This window comes from Antechinus flavipes, chromosome 5 (genome assembly GCF_016432865.1).
Source record: "Antechinus flavipes isolate AdamAnt ecotype Samford, QLD, Australia chromosome 5, AdamAnt_v2, whole genome shotgun sequence".
NCBI lineage: Eukaryota > Metazoa > Chordata > Mammalia > Dasyuromorphia > Dasyuridae > Antechinus > Antechinus flavipes.
The window spans coordinates 163,743,080-163,763,149 of NC_067402.1; the positions used below are offsets into that span (position 1 = coordinate 163,743,080).

At 33.4% G+C, this 20,070-nt stretch overlaps 1 protein-coding gene across 1 annotated transcript in view; it reads right to left on the reverse strand.

The window, feature by feature from the left end:
- DHTKD1 (dehydrogenase E1 and transketolase domain containing 1) overlaps positions 1-20,070 on the reverse strand; it is a 65,667-nt gene that overhangs the window by 26,808 nt on the left and 18,789 nt on the right. The window contains exons 3-7 of the mRNA XM_051963031.1: positions 17,206-17,417; positions 14,927-15,121; positions 11,389-11,658; positions 6,024-6,195; positions 5,319-5,517 (exon numbers count right to left, since the gene is read on the reverse strand). Coding sequence (XP_051818991.1) covers positions 5,319-5,517; positions 6,024-6,195; positions 11,389-11,658; positions 14,927-15,121; positions 17,206-17,417 — 1,048 coding nt within the window. The remainder of the gene's footprint in view (positions 1-5,318; positions 5,518-6,023; positions 6,196-11,388; positions 11,659-14,926; positions 15,122-17,205; positions 17,418-20,070) is intronic.

Sequence of the window (20,070 nt, forward strand, 5' to 3'; positions counted from 1 at the left end):
GGGGGAAAAAAGACAAGTCCAAGGACTTCAAGCAGAACATCCCAATCCTCATCTTCATTCCAGCTTCTACCCTTTAGCCATAAAACCTAATCTCAGCAAAGTTTGACACATTTTCCAACAAAACCTCTGGTTCAAGTCAGAGATTACACTTGCAGTTTATCAGTCCTTCCTCCAAGTAAAATCATGTATTATTAGATCCATAAGTATAAACTAGATCCAAAAGTCATTCTGTTATCTTTAGAGCATAGTCCTTAAAAATCAAAAGTATATTAATTTCTGCTTCTAATTGCTGAATATGCAAAAATAATTTCTTTTTTCTTTACAATTTTTTACATTGTCATTCAGCTTTTACAAAACCTATTAATAACATCCAGAGAATACTTAATTGTATTGTATCTCAACTGACCCAATAAAGTTTTCTTTAAATATGCACTGGGCTAGCCTACAGTTTAGTGATACTCCTTATTCCATTGAGAGAGATCTTCATGTGTTCCTAACAATTAAAGTTATAGCTACAGGATATTATGCTTCTATATCTGGCTAATTATCCAAAGCTCCCTTTCCTCTGTACCACTTATCACACATACACAGACATCCCATTTCAACAATGAATTTAATCACAAAGTCATGTCAAACAACCTCAGATCAAGTATTAGAAAATTAGAAAGTATTAAAATTCAAAGAGACTCATGAACCAAATCATGCAATAAAAACAACTATATTTAAGATTTAAAAGTTGGATGAAGCTATTCTCCTCTGTCTCTATATTCATTATGGTAACATTCTACAACCAGGCCAGAAAAGCACAAGGTAGAAGAAATTCAAAAATTCAACACCAATTCCCCATAGGTTGTGTTTTTGACAAAGAAGCCAAAGTAATGATGATCCCAAGAAAAAATATCCTCTTCACCTCCATAAAGGAAAGCTAGCCTAGTCTACACAAAAACAGGCATTACTTTGCTCATACTTGGTTCATAGATCAAGGAGCCTAAATGAAATATTATGAGAAAATTTCCTGGACACCTCAGAACTATCAAGATAAGGGTCCAATAAAGAGTTTGGTTTAGTCACTTTAGATTAGGGTTTAGTCACTCAAAAATATAATGGCCAAAATCAAAATATTTAGATTTAATCAAAAAAATTTATTTATGGCAATGGACAGATAGTGTACATCCTGAGAGATGACAGTTTGAACAAGAAAGAGTAAAAAAATAGGTTGAAATATAATATGTTGAAAAACAAAGGAAAAATCACTAGTACTATATAGGATAATTGATCCTAAAAGGCAACTAATATTCCTACGGGGCGGGAGGAGAAAGATGGATTTTTAATGTAATTTATGATTTTAAGCATTAATTGCAATAATCTGAGTTGAGATCAGTTTTTTTTTTTTTAGTTACAAACTCAGTCGACAAAAATAAAAGGAGGAAAAATTCAAATATTTTTAAAGGATTCAGCTAATGGGTCAATATTAACATACTAAAAGGAAATGATTGTGGCTTTTCGCTATCATCCAACCAAAAATAGTTACAAGTTTAGATCAGAAGCATCAAACACATAGTCTACTGCATATAGACCTGATCCAGATTGAAATGTAATTGAAATAGAGGCAGCTAGGTGGCACTGTGGATTAAGCACTGTCCCTGAAGTCAGGCGGACCCAAGTTCTGACTTCAGAAATTTACTAATTGTTTGACCCTGGGCAAGTCACTTAACCCCCATTGCCTTAGAGGAATGTAATTGAAAGATATTAGAAAAAATACATAAAAATACAATGGAACATAGATAATGTTAATATGTAGTTTTCTAAATCAATATGTAGCCTGCAGGAATCTTTATGTATAGTTAAATGGCCCTTATTTCTATTTAAGTTTGACACCACTAATCCAAATAAATAGACAAAAATATTGTAGAGAAAGAGAAGAAAATAGGATAAAGTATCTTAATATTTCTTGAAATGCAGATGAAATAAAAACGTTTGAAAAAAATTTCAAGTATGTGAGGGGTAATGGGAAATGGGGCTCATTAATAACACTGTTATCTGAGTTAGATAAGAAAAGTATAAAAATATTATAATAGTAAAATAGAATAAAGTTATCTAATACTAGATTGAGCGAGAAAGAAAAAAGATGTATGTCTTCACCTGTGCTTTGGAAAGAATTGTATATGGCAGAGATTTGGACCAGGTTGCTATAGCTAGCTACCTACAGCTAGGTCTTTTGTCTGATTTTTAGAGCAAGATAACTGCTGTTTTTTTTTTTTTTTTGTTTTTTTTGTTTTTTTTGTTTTTTTTTTAATGAGAGAGAGAGAGAGAGAGAGAGAAGAGAGAGAGAGAAAGAGAGACAGAGACAGAGACAGACAGACAGACCGAGAGACAGAGACAGACAGAATGAAACAAGATTAGCTGAGGGATATACAAATACAGTGATAAGCTTGAATATTAGTGGGCTAGCCACACCCATACAATGGAAGAATAATAGTGGGTTAGAAAATAAATCCCAACAATTTTCTGCAAAGTACCATGTAAAATGAAGATTTGTATACATTAACAATTACAGGCTAGATTCAAACCTACAATGCTTCACATGAATACCAAAAAAAACAAAACAAAACAAAACAAAACAAAACCCAAGAATGGGAATCATGACTTTGTAAAAGACAACAATAAAAACTAATACCGACTAGAAAGGCAAACAGGGAAGCTACATTATACTTAAAAGCATCATACTCAATGAAACAATACCATTGCTAAATATATATGTACTAAAATAAAGGTATCTGAGTACTTAAAAGAAAAACTAACTGAATTACAAAACTAACAAGATAGTAAGACTATGAGTTTAGATTACTTCAATATGCCCTCTTCAAACTTACACAAATCTATGCCACATACAAAAATAGATTTTTTTTTTGGGGGGGGGGGGAGGGCAGCTAGGTGGCACAGTGGATAGAGCACCATCCCTGAAGTCAAGAGGACCTGAGTTCAAATATGGTCTCAGACACTTACTTCCTAGCTGTGTGACCCTGGGCAAGTCACTTAATCCCAATTGCCTCAGCAAAAAAATAAATAAATAAAAATTTAAAAAATTAAAAAAAAAATTATGGGCATAAACTAAATGTTAGAAAAATTAGATAGGTTAGATCTTTATCACTTACTGAATCTTAAATCGTACAAGCATTTTTTCAATATTAACAGTAACTTTTCAAAAATTATGAGTTAGTGTTAATAAAAAAAGAACTAATATGTAAAGATGGGAGACAGAAATATCATAAAAACCCAAATATATTAAAGAGATTGTTAGCAATGAGATAATGTACCTGAAGTGGGTTGTGGTCCCTTTAAGAAACTGTATTTCCTATTGATCTGTGATCCCTTTCAGATTCTCAGCCCCTCCTAGCTGAGGCATATCCCCCCTAGTCCAGGATGCCAGAGCCTTTGATTCAATTATAAATCCTAGTCAAAAAGCAATCCTTTGAATTCCAGTAGGAATTCTGGTTGTCCCAGCCCCTACCAAGACACCCAATATAATAGCTTCCATCAATGAAGGTCTTTTGCAGACGGACCTTGGTAGCTCCCTTTGCTGCCAGGATCTTTTGTCCACTGAGAACCGCATTCTCTCAGTGCAAAACTCCATTTTCTATAAATCTGTCACTACAGAAATCTCTGGGTAAACTGATATCTATCTAACAATAAATTTTCATTTTGCAACTAATATTTTGGGAACGAGTGAATTCTTTCACTCCTAAAACCTGCGGCCGATTTAAAGGGGATTCTTAACAATTCTCTTATAACCACTAACCTCTAGATCACCAGGAATTTAGACCACACTCAAACAGCATCATACCAACATCTGTAAGATATAACTAGTCAGTCCTTAAAGCAGGGTTCTTAACCTAGGATCCACAGAACCTTAAAAAGTCAATGAATGGCATCAGAATAAGTAAACTTGCTTTGTTAATATTTCACTAGCTATATTTCAGCATAATTGATTTCCCTTACAGACTTACATATGTAATTTTCTTAATATAAAACATTATTGTGGGAAAAAAGGTTTGTCATCAAATTGCCTCAAAATTTCATGACACAAAAAAGGTTAAGAATTCCTCTCTCCTAGAGGAAAATCTCTGAACATATATATACACATATATAGATAGATAGATAGATAGAGAAAAGAAAGGTAAAACTAATTAAATTTGCAAGGAATTTTTAAAAGTTTAAAAAACACAAAAATTAATAATCCTCAAACAAATACAGAAATATTTTAAAAATCAAAAGAGAAGCTAAATTTTAAAAGACAATATGATTTAAAATGATATTTAAAAAGGCCTAATTCCCCAATTCTTCATTGGCTAATTTGAATTTCAAAAAAATTATCAAAATGACAAGAGGGAATTCATTATGAGTAGAGAGGAAATAAAATTATTAGGAATGTATACCAATGCAACTGGAAAAAAATTAAATGGGATGGATATTTACAAAAAGTTAAATGCAGAAATTAATTTAAAAAGTAATACAGAATCTAAGCTACCAAATCTCGGAAAAAGAAATCCAGGAAGCTATAAATAAGGTCTTCACCCAATTAAACAAAATAAAATAGGTCTTCCTGATTTGAGATCCAGCTCTAAAATCACTGAACAATTTAACTATCTCATTTCCTCAAATTGAATTAAATGGGCTGCCTCCTGGTTATAAGTCTTCAAGCAGACACTAGATAGACACTTTTGGAGATGTTGTAGAAAGGATTATTGTTAAGGATGAGATCATCTCTAAGGTTCATCTTTCAATCCTGGATTATATAATCATCTAAATCCTTCCTTTTCACCAAGAAGCTAAGAGATTCTATAGTTATAAACAGGAATGTGCTGGAGCCAATACATACTGGCTCAAAAGAGAGTTAAATGTTAAATTTGCAATGTGAGTATTTACACCTCAGAAATGGGCAAATGCTACAAATCAAGATAAGATTTATTGTTTTGACTAGATTTTAAAAATCATGAAGAAAATGTCAATATTGCAGATTAAATGTAAAAATGTGTCAAGTGTACAGTTGTTTTTCCCCCAGAGAAGCAGTTGTTAAACATTTATTAGCACACCTCTGATTATAAGTATCTCTCTAAGGTAAATATGTTTTGGAAAATTTGTTTTCTTGGTTGAACTTTTGTTGCCTAAAGCAAGTCTCTTCATTTCACTCCTCTGCCTTTGTTTTCCTATGTGTAAAATAGAGACGAAATATTGTTTAGGAAAATCAACGAAGAATACATAGACGGCTAGATGTATTTCAATGGTGAATATTAAATGAACATTCCTAATCATCTTACCTAATGATCTTATACATCATGGGATTGGTGAAGAAGGGTTCATCTAACTCATTGTGACCCCATTGCCGGTAGCACAATAAATCAACAATTACATCCTTGCGAAACTGACGCTGATATTCCACAGCCAGGCGGGTGGCACGGACCACTTCCTCAGGGTCATCTCCATTGACATGGATGACAGCACAGCCAACAATCTTACCTGAAGGAGAGTATGGCAAGATTAATCAGGCTAGGTAGTATCAAACATGGAAGAAATTTTTTTTCAGTCATCAATCAATAAATATTTTATAAGTGACTACTATGTGCCAAGCACTAGGATACAGAGAAAGAATAAACACTGTTTATTTTTTCAAGAAATTCACAGTCAATTATATTCAAAGTAAATCAAGATGTTTCAATTCATTATGTGAATGACAGCTTCAAAATGCTAAAGTTTCTCCTCGTTATCTGAGAATCTAAAATTATATAATAGATTCAAAAATATTCTCAAATGTTTTCAAGCCAAATGTCAATGGCCCAGTGTGGGCCACTGGGTCATGTCTAAAAAAAATTAGAAAAGGAAAGATGAAGAGACCTGAGAAATATCCTTCTGAAGAGTGCAGACACATTGAAGAGATCACATACCCATGGAAATAATGCTTTACAAATTTCTATACAAACACCATGATTGATTCAGCCACCCCCTAGTATAACCACGGTACCTACCAATGTCACTACAATACAGGGAAGACCTTCCTCTTTCTGCAGGAGTGGTGTAACCCAGCTGGTTATTAACAATTAGATGGATACTTCCACCAATTCTGAAATGTGGGAGATTAGAGAGGGTAAAGGTTTCAGGAACAATCCCTTGACCACAGAAAGAAGCATCACCATGAACCTAAATTTTGGGGGGAAAAAAGGAAACATAACAGATTTAAGCATCAGAGTGGAGATAATAGTTTGTTTTTGTTTTTTAAACAGTAATGCTAAAAAAAATCTAATTGTTATAAGATTTTCCACAATAATTAAGCTATGACCAAAAGGGATTTCCCAGGAGTCATTACCACTTGATGCATTCTCTCTGTCTCTACATCACTGTTTATACAAAGCATCTTAGTCATTCAAACATATATTCCAGAGCATACAACGACACAGGAGTTCCTATCAGAGAAGGCATAGAACAGTTTGAAAGACAAAAAGAAATGTACTAGACAGTATTTTAAAAGCAACAACAACACTCAGTCTCCTTTTCCTTGCTTTCTACCTCCAACATTCCTCTCACATCAAATGCATATAGATGACAACATCTAGTTTTCCCTATCTTGCAACTGGCAAGTGGGAGAAGTAAAAGGAAAGCAAGTAGTTGAGAGGACAGTGGCAATAAGATTGATAAGAGAAACAAGAAGCTATGAGAAAGAAATTAAGTATTTAATGATCAACCTCATCCCCTTCATGCAGTCCTATTCTAATATTTCATTATATCATAGAAGTGACCTTGGGTTCTTAAAGTTTCTGCTATAGAAGTAAAAATTCTAGCAATTCCTAGATTATAGTTTTCCAAAAGGGGCTTTTTTTTTTTTTTTACCACACCTGAATGTAATGAGTTGCTAAGATCACTATCTACCAGGATTCCTCCTCATCTCACAACATAATTTAGGCTAGATTTTCCTTGAAAGGAAATAATCTGTCTTTAGGATTTAACTAGTGCAGGGGACCAAGGCTCAAGATACTCTACCCCTGAGTTAGCTTTCTTTCTTTTTTTTTAATTTTAATTTTAATTTCATTTTATTTTATAATAACTTTTTATTGACAGAACCCATGCCAGGGTAATTTTTTTACAACATTATCCCTTGCACTCGCTTCTGTTCCGATTTTTCCCCTCCCTCCCTCCACCCCCTCCCCTAGATGGCAAGCAGTCCTATATATGTTAAATATGTTGCAGTATATCCTAGATACAATATATGTTTGCAGAACTGAACAGTTCTCTTGGTGCACAGGGAGAATTGGATTCAGAAGGTAAAAATAACCCGGGAAGAAAAACAAAAATGCAAATAGTTCACATTCATTTCCCAGTGTTCTTTCTTTGGATGTAGCTGCTTCTGTCCATCATTTATCAATTAAAACTGAGTTAGGTCTCTTTGTCAAAGAAATCCACTTCCATCAGAATACATCCTCATACAGTATCGTTGTTGAAGTGTATAATGATCTCCTGGTTCTGCTCATTTCACTTAGCATCAGTTCATGAAAGTGTGAGTTAGCTTTCCAGGAGCTTCAGGTCATACTAAAGTGATTTTCTAGTCTCTGAAAGACATACAAAGCTCCACCCATATAGAGTCAAGGCCTTTAGGTATTGGTGGATTTCCCAAGACTATATGAGTCATCAAACCCTGCTCTCCATCATATGGAAATAAGAGGGATCAGTAAAAATCATGGCATATATCCAAGCTCAGTGTTGAGGTATCTTTGTTGATTATTCCATCTATACTATGAACCTCCTTTTATTAACAAAGTATATGTTCACTGAATCAGGCCTGCCTCTAACAGGAGGTTCTGTTTCTACAGGATAAGGAATTAAGCAGTTCTTAAATACCAGTTATTCTGTTACTGAGGACTGCAGTCTGTATCAGTGGAGGGAATACTTGCATTGAAAAAAATTACAGATCTGATAACCTTTAATGCTGAAATAAAAATCACATTGCTCAAGCCTTTCAAAAAAAAGACTAGAACCATTATGAAATTTGATCATCAGAAGGTAGATTGGGATGAAAAACTAGGAAATAGGAAAGGTGATAGTATGGATTTCGGGAAAGAATGGGAATCATCCAAATTTTAATTTTGGATATTCTCTGAATACTCTCTGAAATAATTGTTTGAAGATGGGCTCCTAGATAGATCTAAACTAAAAGAAGGACTCTGGATACAGTAAAAGCATTTTCATCTTATGGAAAAAAGAGAAAAGAGAATGGAAGTTTTAGGGGAAACACAAGCATCAAATCAGTTGTCCACTTAGAATTTTTTTTAAGTATTCAGTATGAAATAGAGATTAATCATTTCATATAAAAATCCCCCTTGTGTATTTTGCTGTGGGTATGGAAATGCTGGATTTTTTGATGTTTAAGTTCAGTGTTTAAAAAAGGAAGACTAGATATTTTAAATGGGAAAAAAACACTTTGAGGTAAATCTATTTACAAACAGCTATTAAAACATGTGCCTTAATAGTAACTTTATCTAATTAATATCCCATCATCTGAATTTTTTGTTTTTGATACTAGTATAGACTATATGAAGATAATGGAGTAGCAAATATACATTAAAGAATCATTGTTGTACAGCTTATAATGACACAAAAGACCCAAAGTCAAGAGCTACGTGATGCCTTCTGGTCTTCAATCTCTTTGTCTACTCTCAAACCTCTTATTTTGAGCAAATCCTTTCTTCTGTCTGAATAATCTACTCTTCATTTGCTAGCTTCATACCTACAAAATGGCCTAGTGGGAAAAAAAAAAAAGAACTAAGTATCTTTTACTCTCCAATTAGGGCTAGAAGCCTTTTCTTTTTCTGATACTCCTAAATAACAATGCAAAAATAATGCCAGTAACCAGTCACTCCCCTCTTTGAATAGATGCCTTCTCTGGCACCCAGCATCTTACTCTCTTGACACACAGGGCAAGAAGCTGCTTTTCTTCCTCACAGCTGGATACTGTTCTCTCAGAGTAATGGAGTAAAAGGGAACTCGGAAATGGGGAGATGAATCAGACTGCTATTCCCCAGGACTTATTTTTAAAAACTTATAAACAGAAGTGATTATTCATTTTATCTGCTAAGAGAATATATAACATCTGTTTCGAAACTTCCATCGTTTTGTCATGCTCTTATGATTCCTAATATAAAAACATGCAAGTATTATCTGTTCAAAAAATATTTTGTTCAAGTTTATCTCAACCTGTCCTCCTCACCACACATTTTTCAAAAGAAGATAAGCAAAGGGCAAAAAGAAAACAGCAGTGTCAGAAGATTTAGCTATAATGCTACAGATTTCCAATTGGAAGCCCCCTGAAGAAATCAGAGTTACATAATACAGTCAAGTAATATAAAATTAAAATAGAATTAGAAACATTTGGAAAGAGGAGATATATGAGGCAAGTTAGCTTCAAACACTAATCATTTGCTAAGCTTAATTTTCTCTTGTGAGAGGTCAAGTGGGATTTTATACATACACACTTTTTTCAGAGATCAACCTTCATCTTGCCTCTTATTCACAGAAAGATTATGGGTAAGTCACTTAAATCTGAGATCTTCAGTTCCTTCATCTATAAAATGAGGCTAATTCCAACATTGGTGTCTACCGTTTACGATTATTAGGAGGATTCAATGAAATAATATAAGCAAAGTATCTGATAGACTATAAAGCTATAATATTATAAATGTAATTTATATTGAATGTAATACATAAATTATTAAATAGTATGATATTTATAAATTTCAAATATTAAAATTATGTTTTTTACTATTATTCACTAGGAAAATTTGAATGACATTTTTTTTGCTTACATTTTAAAGTGGAAAGAGTATGTTTTATTGATTCCTTGAAACATCCCTACAAAAAAGATAAAGGAATATTGCATATACTATCAGATACTGCTGATATGTTGACCTATTTTACTGAAGTGCTTTTTTTCTTCTTTGTTTTTCATTCTCTGTTAAAAGGGATAGTCCCTTGGTTACAGAAGATGGGTAATATATTTGTAAATGTAGATAATATGAAAACAAAAAAGAAATATCTTTTAATAGAATGTTGGCATTCACTTTAATTTGTCATCTGTTCTTTGAATTGACATTATTTTTCTTTTTTGCTGAGGCAATTTGTGTTAAGTGACTTGCCTAGAGTTACAGACCTGGGAAGAGTTAAATGTCTGAGTTCACATTTGAACTCAGGTCCTCCTGACTTCAGAGCTGATGCTCTGTCCACAGCGCCACCTAGCTGCCCCTATGTTATTTTTCTTAACCAAACTCGGGCAGCCCATTCATTTTCCATATTTCTAATAGAGTCAATTTTCACTAAAGTGTCAATAACATGGTTACTCGAGTAATTTTGTTAACTTACATCTGTTACAGTTACCAAAACACTTTTAATTATCTGGTCTCCACAATCTTAGAGTGGTACCCTACTTTACAGATGAGGAGATTAAATCTTAGAGGAATCCATAATCATACAACTAATAGTAATGGCAGGACTGGGCTCAGAACCAAAACTGTTAATTATGTCAATTATCTATTCACTATACCAGAAGTAATCAGTTGAAAATTTTGTTTCCATGTAATTTGATTAATTTATCTGATTGCTTCAATTTCTAATTGTCAATACCTCAATTTGCCTCTTCTTTTGGATTGGAAAACAATCATAGCCATAATTTTCAAAATTGCTTATTATTTAACAAACTTCTGGAGCCAGATCTATTAGAATTCAACTTTAAAATTGATTTCTCAAACAATCAATTTTAGATTTGAAAGCCTCTTGATCAGAATAAACAAAAAAATTCAATCTCCTTAATTCATTTCTAATCATTAAGTCTCACAGAGTCTATGATAAATGAAACTTAACTGTGTCCCTGAAATTACAAAAATGAAGGTTGCTCAAACGTATATTTTCTCCTTGGGCTACATGAAAAGGGGGGGGGACGCACAGCCTAATATTTTGATTGAATTTGCTTTGATGCTGTTAGTCTTATTTAAAATAAATAACTAAACTAACCACCATTTTGCCAGAAGGCTTTCAGATTTTTGAAAAGCATGTAGATTTAACTTTCAGGGAAACAATGTAATCTGTACTTCTTGAAAGCATCAAAGATGGTTTTCTTCGACTACCCACATGATGAGAAAAATCCAGCTAAAAAATCCCTCCAGGGAACCAGGACTGGCTTCTTGCAAGTCTGGTTTTCAGATTTGGTGCTGATAGGTTTAAATGACCAGGAAGAATTCTTTCCAAAAAGACAGCAGTCATCAATCACCGTCCAAGCCCTCCCATAGTATTCTACTTTTCTAGTTCTTTAGATCTCTGCCCACCCACTCCCAAAATAAAATATTAAAATACCTGCAGACATATAACTTTGTCCCCTGGCTGAGCAGAGCTGTCTGTAGAATAGTCACCATCTGACTGTGACTGCTGTCTCCCACGAGTTTTACCTACAGCAACAGGGTTAACAGCTTCAAGGTGTGAGGGATTGGGCAGCATTGTAACATGAAGAGGTCGATGAGACCCAAAATCAAGATCCACAGAGGAGGTCAAATGAGAAAGGACATCTCCAGTAGCAGAGATGCTCTCTGGGAATTCACTTAAGCCACGCATCTTACGAAACATGAGCTGTGTAGGGTAAACAAAGTACAGTAGTTGAAATAAATGAACAAAGAGAAAATTGTACTTTTGTCACAGTAGAGAATCAAGGGAGCAAGAAATTTTGTTCAACTTAAAAGTTTTGGCAGCTTTGGACTATTTGTATACATTATATACACAAGACTCATTGTAGGCAAATGTTAAAAAGGGCATTCAAATTCACCTGTTTATTGCTGAGAACAATTTGTAACATTCAAAGCCAAATTTATAGTCAATATATTTAAATAGAAGCCTATTAATAATGTACATATCAACATATCTTTGACTTGAGAAAAGCAAATACAAAATACAACAAAGTAAATGGGAAAAGGAAGGGAGGGAAGAAGCATTTATATTAGCCCCTACTCAGTGTCTGGAACTGTGCAAAGTGCTTTACAAATATTATCTCATTTGATCCTCCAATTGCCCTGGAAAAAAGATGCTGTTATTGATTCTATTTTACAGTTGAGAAAACCAAGGCAAACAGAGTTTAAGGGATTTGCTCTGATTCATAGCTAGTATATGACTGTAGCCATATTTGAACTCAGCTCTTCCTGACTCCTGCCCCAGAATTTTATCAGTTCCAGCTCGGTACCACTTGGAAAATTTTCCATAGTAAAATTGGGAAGATTTAAGCAACAGGTAATGAACTCTGCTTTTGGACATGTTGAGTTTCAGGTGCCTACTCACAGGTGAACATTCATTTAGAGGGGTTTAATGAGTTGATGATATAGGGATTATATCATTCCCATAATGATAGGGAGAGAGCAGTATCACAAAAACCCAGAGATGAGAGAGTATCAGGATGGAGGGTTAACAGTGTCAAATGCTACAGAGGTTTAAAAGCTTGAGACAAAGACCAAGAATTTTGGCAATGAAGGATAATTAAGAACCTTGGAAAGACAGCTTCAATTGAATGATGAGGTCAAGAGGTTGATTTCAATGGAGTCAAAGATAAGACAGAATAGGGAGTAGATAACTTTTTCTAAGAATTTGACTGAAATGAAGGAGACCTATGAGACAATAGCTTGAGAGGATGTTAGAATCAAGTGAAGGTTTTTTAAGAATGAAGACATCTGTGAATTTTTGTAGGCACCAGTGAGGGAACAAAGAGAAAGTATTCAAATTTTAAGAATTTTGCTTTAATAATTTTGAAAAGCAAAGGAACTCATCAGATCTTAGTCCCTGCTTAGGCAGGAAATAATTTTCTTAAAATCTATGAATTAAGAAAAAGTGAGACTTTGACTACAGAATGAAGTTCATGAAAAGAAATATTAAAAAGTTAGAAAGCTAGATTAGAACTCAAACGTGAAGGTTCTTAAATGACAGAGGAAGAAATTTGTATTATCTGGAAGATAATAAGCAGTTACTCAAAGTTTTTGACAAGGAAATAACTTCATTAACCTATGCAAAACAAAGATTACTTTGGAAGTGGGATTAAAAACAGTTGAGAGAAGGGACTAATCATCAACCTCTTGTAATTAGGAAAAGCGAGGCATAAATATGTAATACTTGTACTTAAATAATTGAGTGACAAGAGTCACAATCCCAATCTCTAGGATTTAACCACTAGATAATTGGCACTGTATATCAGAGAGGAACCCCTGAATATTTATAATATCAAAACAATTCAGAGATTTCTGTGATAGCAGTAGTACTGATATTCATGATGTATATTTTATTAGAGCGAAAAAAGATTATAAGGACAATTCTTGGGGTAAATATGTTATCTCCTAATAGTTCAAGAGTCCTTGGTCAACAGACTGGGAATTAACTACTCTATATCAGAGACAACTAGCAAGGACTGGGATATTTGACTCTTTTTTTACTTTTCACACAAGAATAAAATTACATTTAGCCTCAAGTAATAATATACAAGATGACAGTTTAGAGGGTAACTGGGAAAGGATGGAAAAGGAAAGGTAGAAGAAGACAAAAACCTGACATTTTTGAAACCGATATTGTAGATGGCTACACAATACTGGAGGATTTGATGTAACAAACTGAAGAGTATAGGACCATGAAGATGAGCATTAATTTGGAGGGGGAGAGGAGGAGAAGGAAAGAGTAAAAGGAAAAAAATAAAAAAAAGAGATATCACTGTATGAGCCAAGATAAGATGTGGAGGAAAGCCCTCAGTAGAGAGATCGCTATCACCAGAACTACAAGGGACCCTAGGAATTTAAATGTATATTTGAGACTAATAATTGCTCATACTAGTATTTCAACTTTTTCCCTCATTTCAGTAGCATTTCCCCGTGAAAAACTGTGAATTCTAGTTGAGAATCTGTCTCAGTAAAATAAGGGATATGTTTATGTTTCCTCATGTTTCCTGGGTAGGGAGTACAGGAAATTAGAATTAAAATGAAAAAAAAAATCTTCTAAAGTAAAGTCTTTTTTTTTTCTGAAGAAAATCTTTGTCACAATATATTATAGAGCTTTTATGACAATTTCTAGTCTATTGCATAGCTTCATGGATTAAAAAAAAAACTAAACGAAAAAAGGTTATCAAAGTTTTTATTGTTCAGTTGTTTTTTAGTTATGTCCAACTCTTCTTGACCCCATTTGGGGTTTCCTGAAAAAGACAATGGAGTAGTTTGCCATTTCCTTTTTCAACTCATTTTATAAGTGAGGAAAGAAGACAAACAGGGTGAAATGATTTATCCAAAGTCTGCCAGATCTGAACTCAGTTCTTCCTGTCTCCAGGCCTGGTATTATGCCACCTAGTCATCCTTATTAAAGTCAATTACCTTCAATTATATGACATAGAACAACCAATGAAGTTTAATTTTGAATAAAATTTATTGACCTAAGACTTTTATCATGTCCCTTTCTATTTAAATCTTTATACTAAAATTTTCTGAGAAAATTCTAAAACAGATAAATAAGAAGCAGTTTAAAAAAACAGAACTTCTTGGATTAAAAGGTATTTATTATTAAAGTGATTATATTATGATAAAAACACTATAAAAACAATGAATGGACATGAGATTTCTTTAGTATGGCATACAGTCTAGAATTCATCTATTTAATTTTATATCCTTGTGAGAAACAAAGCTTCAAAATACCCTCAAAGAAAAACAAATATATAAGAAAATAAAAAGTAACTTGGCCTGAACACTGAGAACAGAATATAATTTTATTCACTAGTTGATACATGCCTATTTGAATTTTCAAGACAAAATATAGTCATTTCAACCTAAAAAAAAAGAATAGGTTAATCAGTGTTAGCAAAAGACAGAAAGAGTATTTGTCTTACTTCTGGTGGAAATTGTAGAAGGCCAGTCAATAAATTTAGCCTCCCTCGGTGGGGCATTCCAATAATAACATCTGTCACACCACTGTAGGCTGCCGTCTTTAACAACTCATGGAAAAAACCCATCATGCTTTCTGCCCCTTCACCACCATATCTCTTTACTGTGGCAAATTTAGTAGCCAAAAAATGGTCAAACTCCTGGAAAACAGAAGATCAGCTATTTTAGTCATACTAAAGCATCTACACAATTGAAAAGCTCACAGACAGAACTTCTTGAGATCAGGTACTATATATCATGTTTATGTTCCATCTTTCCACAGTATCTACTACCTTGTATGTATGTCTTGTTCAATTAAAACTGCAAACTGTCAAAACTAAGAGCAGCTTATATATTTTTTTCTTCTTGGCATTGAAAAGTAGCAAATCTGTTTTCTTCATAACTCCAGTGAGTTGGATAATGTAAGTGTTATTTTTCTCATTTTACATAAGAAGGCTTATAGACTATATGTAACTTATTCTAGCCACTTAGGAATAGATACCTGACAATCAATAAACATTTATTAAGTGTCTTCTATATGCCAAGCACTGGGGATATAAATGCAAAAATGAAACAGCCCTTACCCTGAAGAAACTCATGTTCTACTAGAATGAGACATGTTCACAGAAGAATAAATACAAACTATATATCCCAAAGCACAGTGATTGGGATGACCTGATAACAGGGAAAAATAAATATCTACTCAATTTCAGCTGAGTCTTAAAAGTCTTGAAAAAAAAGGGATCTGAAGAGACTGAGATGAAAAAGGAAACCATTCTAGGCACAGAAACAGGAGTGTAATCTACATGGGGAAATTAGCAAGCAAATTGGTTTAAATGTTGCACAGAGTGCAGGCTGAGTAATATGTAATCAGTCTGGAAAAATAAGCTGGAATCAAATTGTAAAGAGCTTCAAATAAAAAAGTAATTTGTCGCAAAGGCAGAGGGGAGCCAGTGAAGCTCCTTAAACATAGAAGTGATATAAACAGATCTGGGCTTTAGAAAAATCAATATCAAAATATCAATGAGGTGGCTGTATGGAAGATGAATTAGAGAGGGGAGACTGGATGCAGAGAAAGAAGCACAAGTTACTAAGGACAAATTCTAAGGCCACAAAGTAGCAAAAAGACTGTCTTGTCTTGACTCTCAGATGAGCATTTTCTTGTTCATAGCTCAGTCATACTGAACTTCTTGGTTGACAATTAAAAGGGAATAATAGTAACAACATTTTTTCTTTTTTTTATTTTGAACTTAAATATAAAAAGATCAAAAAAGGAACATTTCCATGCACATAACATAACATAAAGAGATGATTCAATATTTAATCATGAATTTCCATTTCACACTGTTCACTTAAAAAAAAAACCTATGTACTAAATACAACACATTGTTTTAAAAGTTCCCCTACTTTTCTATGTTTCCTTCTAAGTTTTCTTCTCTGCTGTGTATTTTTCTCCTTCCTTAGAGGGGCAACAATTAAACACAAATGTACACATACACACATATACAAACATATATGTCTATGTAAGTATGTGTGTATGTGTGTCATGAACACTTCTGTTTATAGTTTCTTTTTCTGGAAGTGGACAGCATCTTCCTTCATGAGTACTTAACAGTAACAACATTTCATAAGCAATATGACAGAGGGATATATATGTACAGTGATTTAAAGGAAAACAACACTGAAATTCACAATATGACTGATGATAATTTTCATCTCTTGACAAAGAGGTGGTAGTCTATGGTGTGGAATGGAGACTACATTTTCAACCATGGTTCAATATGTTTGTTTGTTTGTTTTTTTAACTACATGTCTTTGTTATAAGTCCAAGTTCTCTTGGAAGGTAGAAGGATTGTGAAAATGATAGTAATATTTTTAAGTATCAATAAGACAAAAGAAAGAAAAGTATAGATATGACAGAGAAAAAAGCAACTCTAAACTTCTAAAACATCTTCTTCTAGTAAACTATAATTTTCTCTTCCTTCTTTTATTTCACATGATACCCTTCTAAGTATACACAATGCATGTACACACACACACACACACACACACACACACACACATACACACATTTACACTTTTTAAATAAATCCAGAAACTATGGGTTAAATCAATACAGAAACTTAATTTCTTCTCTTCAACTGATATAATCACAGATTTATATATTTCTGCATTAGATGAGTTACATTGTTCCAATATATCCATAGATATCTTATACTACTATTTCCACACTGACATTTTATACCTGAGATTCCAGCATTAGTCGTGACAGATGTTTTCGTTCTTCTGTAGTGAAGGTCTCCTTTTTTAATTCTTCAAATCTGTTTGAAAACCAATCTTTCTCCTCCTGAGTCTGCAGCTGGGTTGTTTCAATAGAAATCTGCCCACAGTAGATATGGTTAAGGTAAGCCAACACTTCTTCTAGAGACACTTCCTCCTTCCCCATGCTCAGCAATCCTAAAGCAGAAATCAAAGGTGATAAGGAGAATAATTAATTTTTTAAAATTAAAGTATCTTGTATAAAAATAACTTCAATGTTCATAACCATTTTATAAACTTTCAAAACACACTAGATTTTACTAAAACATTGATAAAAATCTCTTATTTGTATAGTTCTTAGCTTATAATACAACAGATGCAATGTTTATTGAAGTGAATTGAATTTAACAGATGCTAGCTTTGTGAAACAAAAACCTTTGGGGTCAGAGGTTATAGTGGTAAAAGAAAGTCTACATTTCTCCAGTGCTAGAATAAACATTTATTTGTTAATGTTTAGGATTTCCACATTCCCACTTTAAGGTTATTATTTGAAATGAAGAATTCAAGTTTTTCAATAAAATGTAACAAAACTCATCAAAATGTTATTATGGTAGCCCACAAAATTACTTTGTCTTCAGCAGAAATTCCCACAAATACAATGCTTACATAATTAAGCATATTATTGTAAAAAGAGGTCTTGATGGACATGTGGTCAGAGATTCATGTGTTTAAATATCAAAACAATACATTTACAATATAATTTTTAAATGAATTTAAACAATTGTAGGAAAAAATTCAATGAGTTTTATTACCTTAAATCTTTTCCAATCCTTGTTAAATTTGTAAACAGTATGCATATACAATTATCAATATATTAATATACTTCATACCCTTCACTTACAAAAATTACATAAATTCTATCACATTAATATGTTACATTTAACTTTTTTCCTAAATTGTTGGAGTTTTAGTTTATTACAGTTGTCTTAATTTGCATTTTTAAATTGCTAGTGATGCTGTGCATATATTTAATTGATGATTTATTTTCTCTTTTCAATTTGTAAATCTCTTATTAACTATGACTTCTTATTGAGTAACACAAAACCATATACATCACTATTAGGTTAGTTCTAATATGTTTATATCTATTATTTACATGCTTTAAATTAATGAGTCCCTATTTATAGGCTGCTGACCCCTCAGATGCCATAAAAATTATTTTTGCAAGGTCACTCCCAGTGGATCATTCCTCCTCCTCCATCATTTCCTTGGCCTCTAACCCTCTATGTTCTTCCAATCTAATCTAACTGACCTCTCTTCACAGTCTTTACTTTGTAACTGCTAAATTCAACTAGACATTGTCCTCTACTCTTGAATCCTTGGTTCCTTCTCTACAACCATTCCATCTTGCCAGTTATCAGTTCTGGGGCTAAGTGGGCTCTGATTGACTCTTACAAATTTATTGTGGCCAAATTCAAGTGGGCTCTGATTGACTCTTTATTATGGTTCACTCAGATGCTTCACTAGGACCTAACTTCCCTTAGTATCATCTTATATTCCTCTTTCATTTTACTGGAAAGTCGCAAGAAAGATTTCATAATTTTATATGTCCCTGCTTCCACTTCCTCACAAACCAATAACTCTTCAATTACTTAAAATCAAACTTCTGAGTACAATGCTTATTATTAAGACTTTCTATCCAAGGTTGCCAATAATTTAAGACTTTCTGCCCAAGGTTACCAATGCTTTCCTAACTGCTAAACACACTGGCTTTTTCCTTAGTCTTTATCCTTCTTGACTTTTTAAAAAATCTCAATTGCTTTTAATACTTCTACTAAACCTCTCCTCCTGGAAACTTTCTTGGATTCTATAATCTTGCTCTTCCCTGGATCTCTCACCATCTGTCTTCCTACTCCTTTTCCTGCTTCATCATCTATCTTCCACTTCGAAGAGTGGGATGAACCTCTTCCCCTTCTTTATTCTTGTCTTTAGTAGTGTCAGGAGTTCAATTATCTCTAGACACTCAACCCCCATGTCTATATAGTCAGCCCTAATTGCTCCCACTAAGATTGTCCAAGACCCTCTTCTCATTTCCCTCTACAGACTCTCATTAGTTGCATTCTTTTCACCTGGTTGTGTCCCTTCATTATCTCAAACTCAACATGTTCCCCAAAAAAAGCTCATCATTTTTTCTCCTTAAACCTATTCTTTCCCAAACTTATCTATTTCTATTTAGAATTCTGCCACATCATTTATGATTTATCATATTTATCATTTTAGTTGTCTATGGGGGCTTCCTTTACTTCCTCCCCTCTCACTCCTTAATCATTGCAAATTGGCTTTGGCATTTGCCATTCAACTGAAACTGCTCTCTACAAAGTCACCAGTGAGCTCTTAGTTGACAAATCTGATAAATTTTTTCTCAGTTCTCATACTTCTTGACCTATCTGTTGTCATAACACTAATAACCACCTCTCTCTTCTAAATACTCTCTCTTCTGATTTCTCATGATGCTAATGTTTTCAGCCTCTATTCCTACCTGTCTAAAAATTCCTTCTGCATCTAATTTACTGGTTCAACATCCATAGTATGTTCTCTAACTGTGGGTCTTCCACAAAATTCTGTTCTGGGTTCTCTTCTCCCTTACCTTTTAAATTCTATCTCTGTTTTTGATTTTTTTTGTTGTTTTTGATTGATGTGTGTCACTCTGGAATGTTTTAAAATATGGTAGGGTAGACAAAAACATTTGAACCAAAATAGAAATCAAACCATTCATCAAAATGAGATCTGTATTTCATTCCATTGACTCAATACCACTTGCTTAGGAAAGGTGAATGTGCACAAAATACTT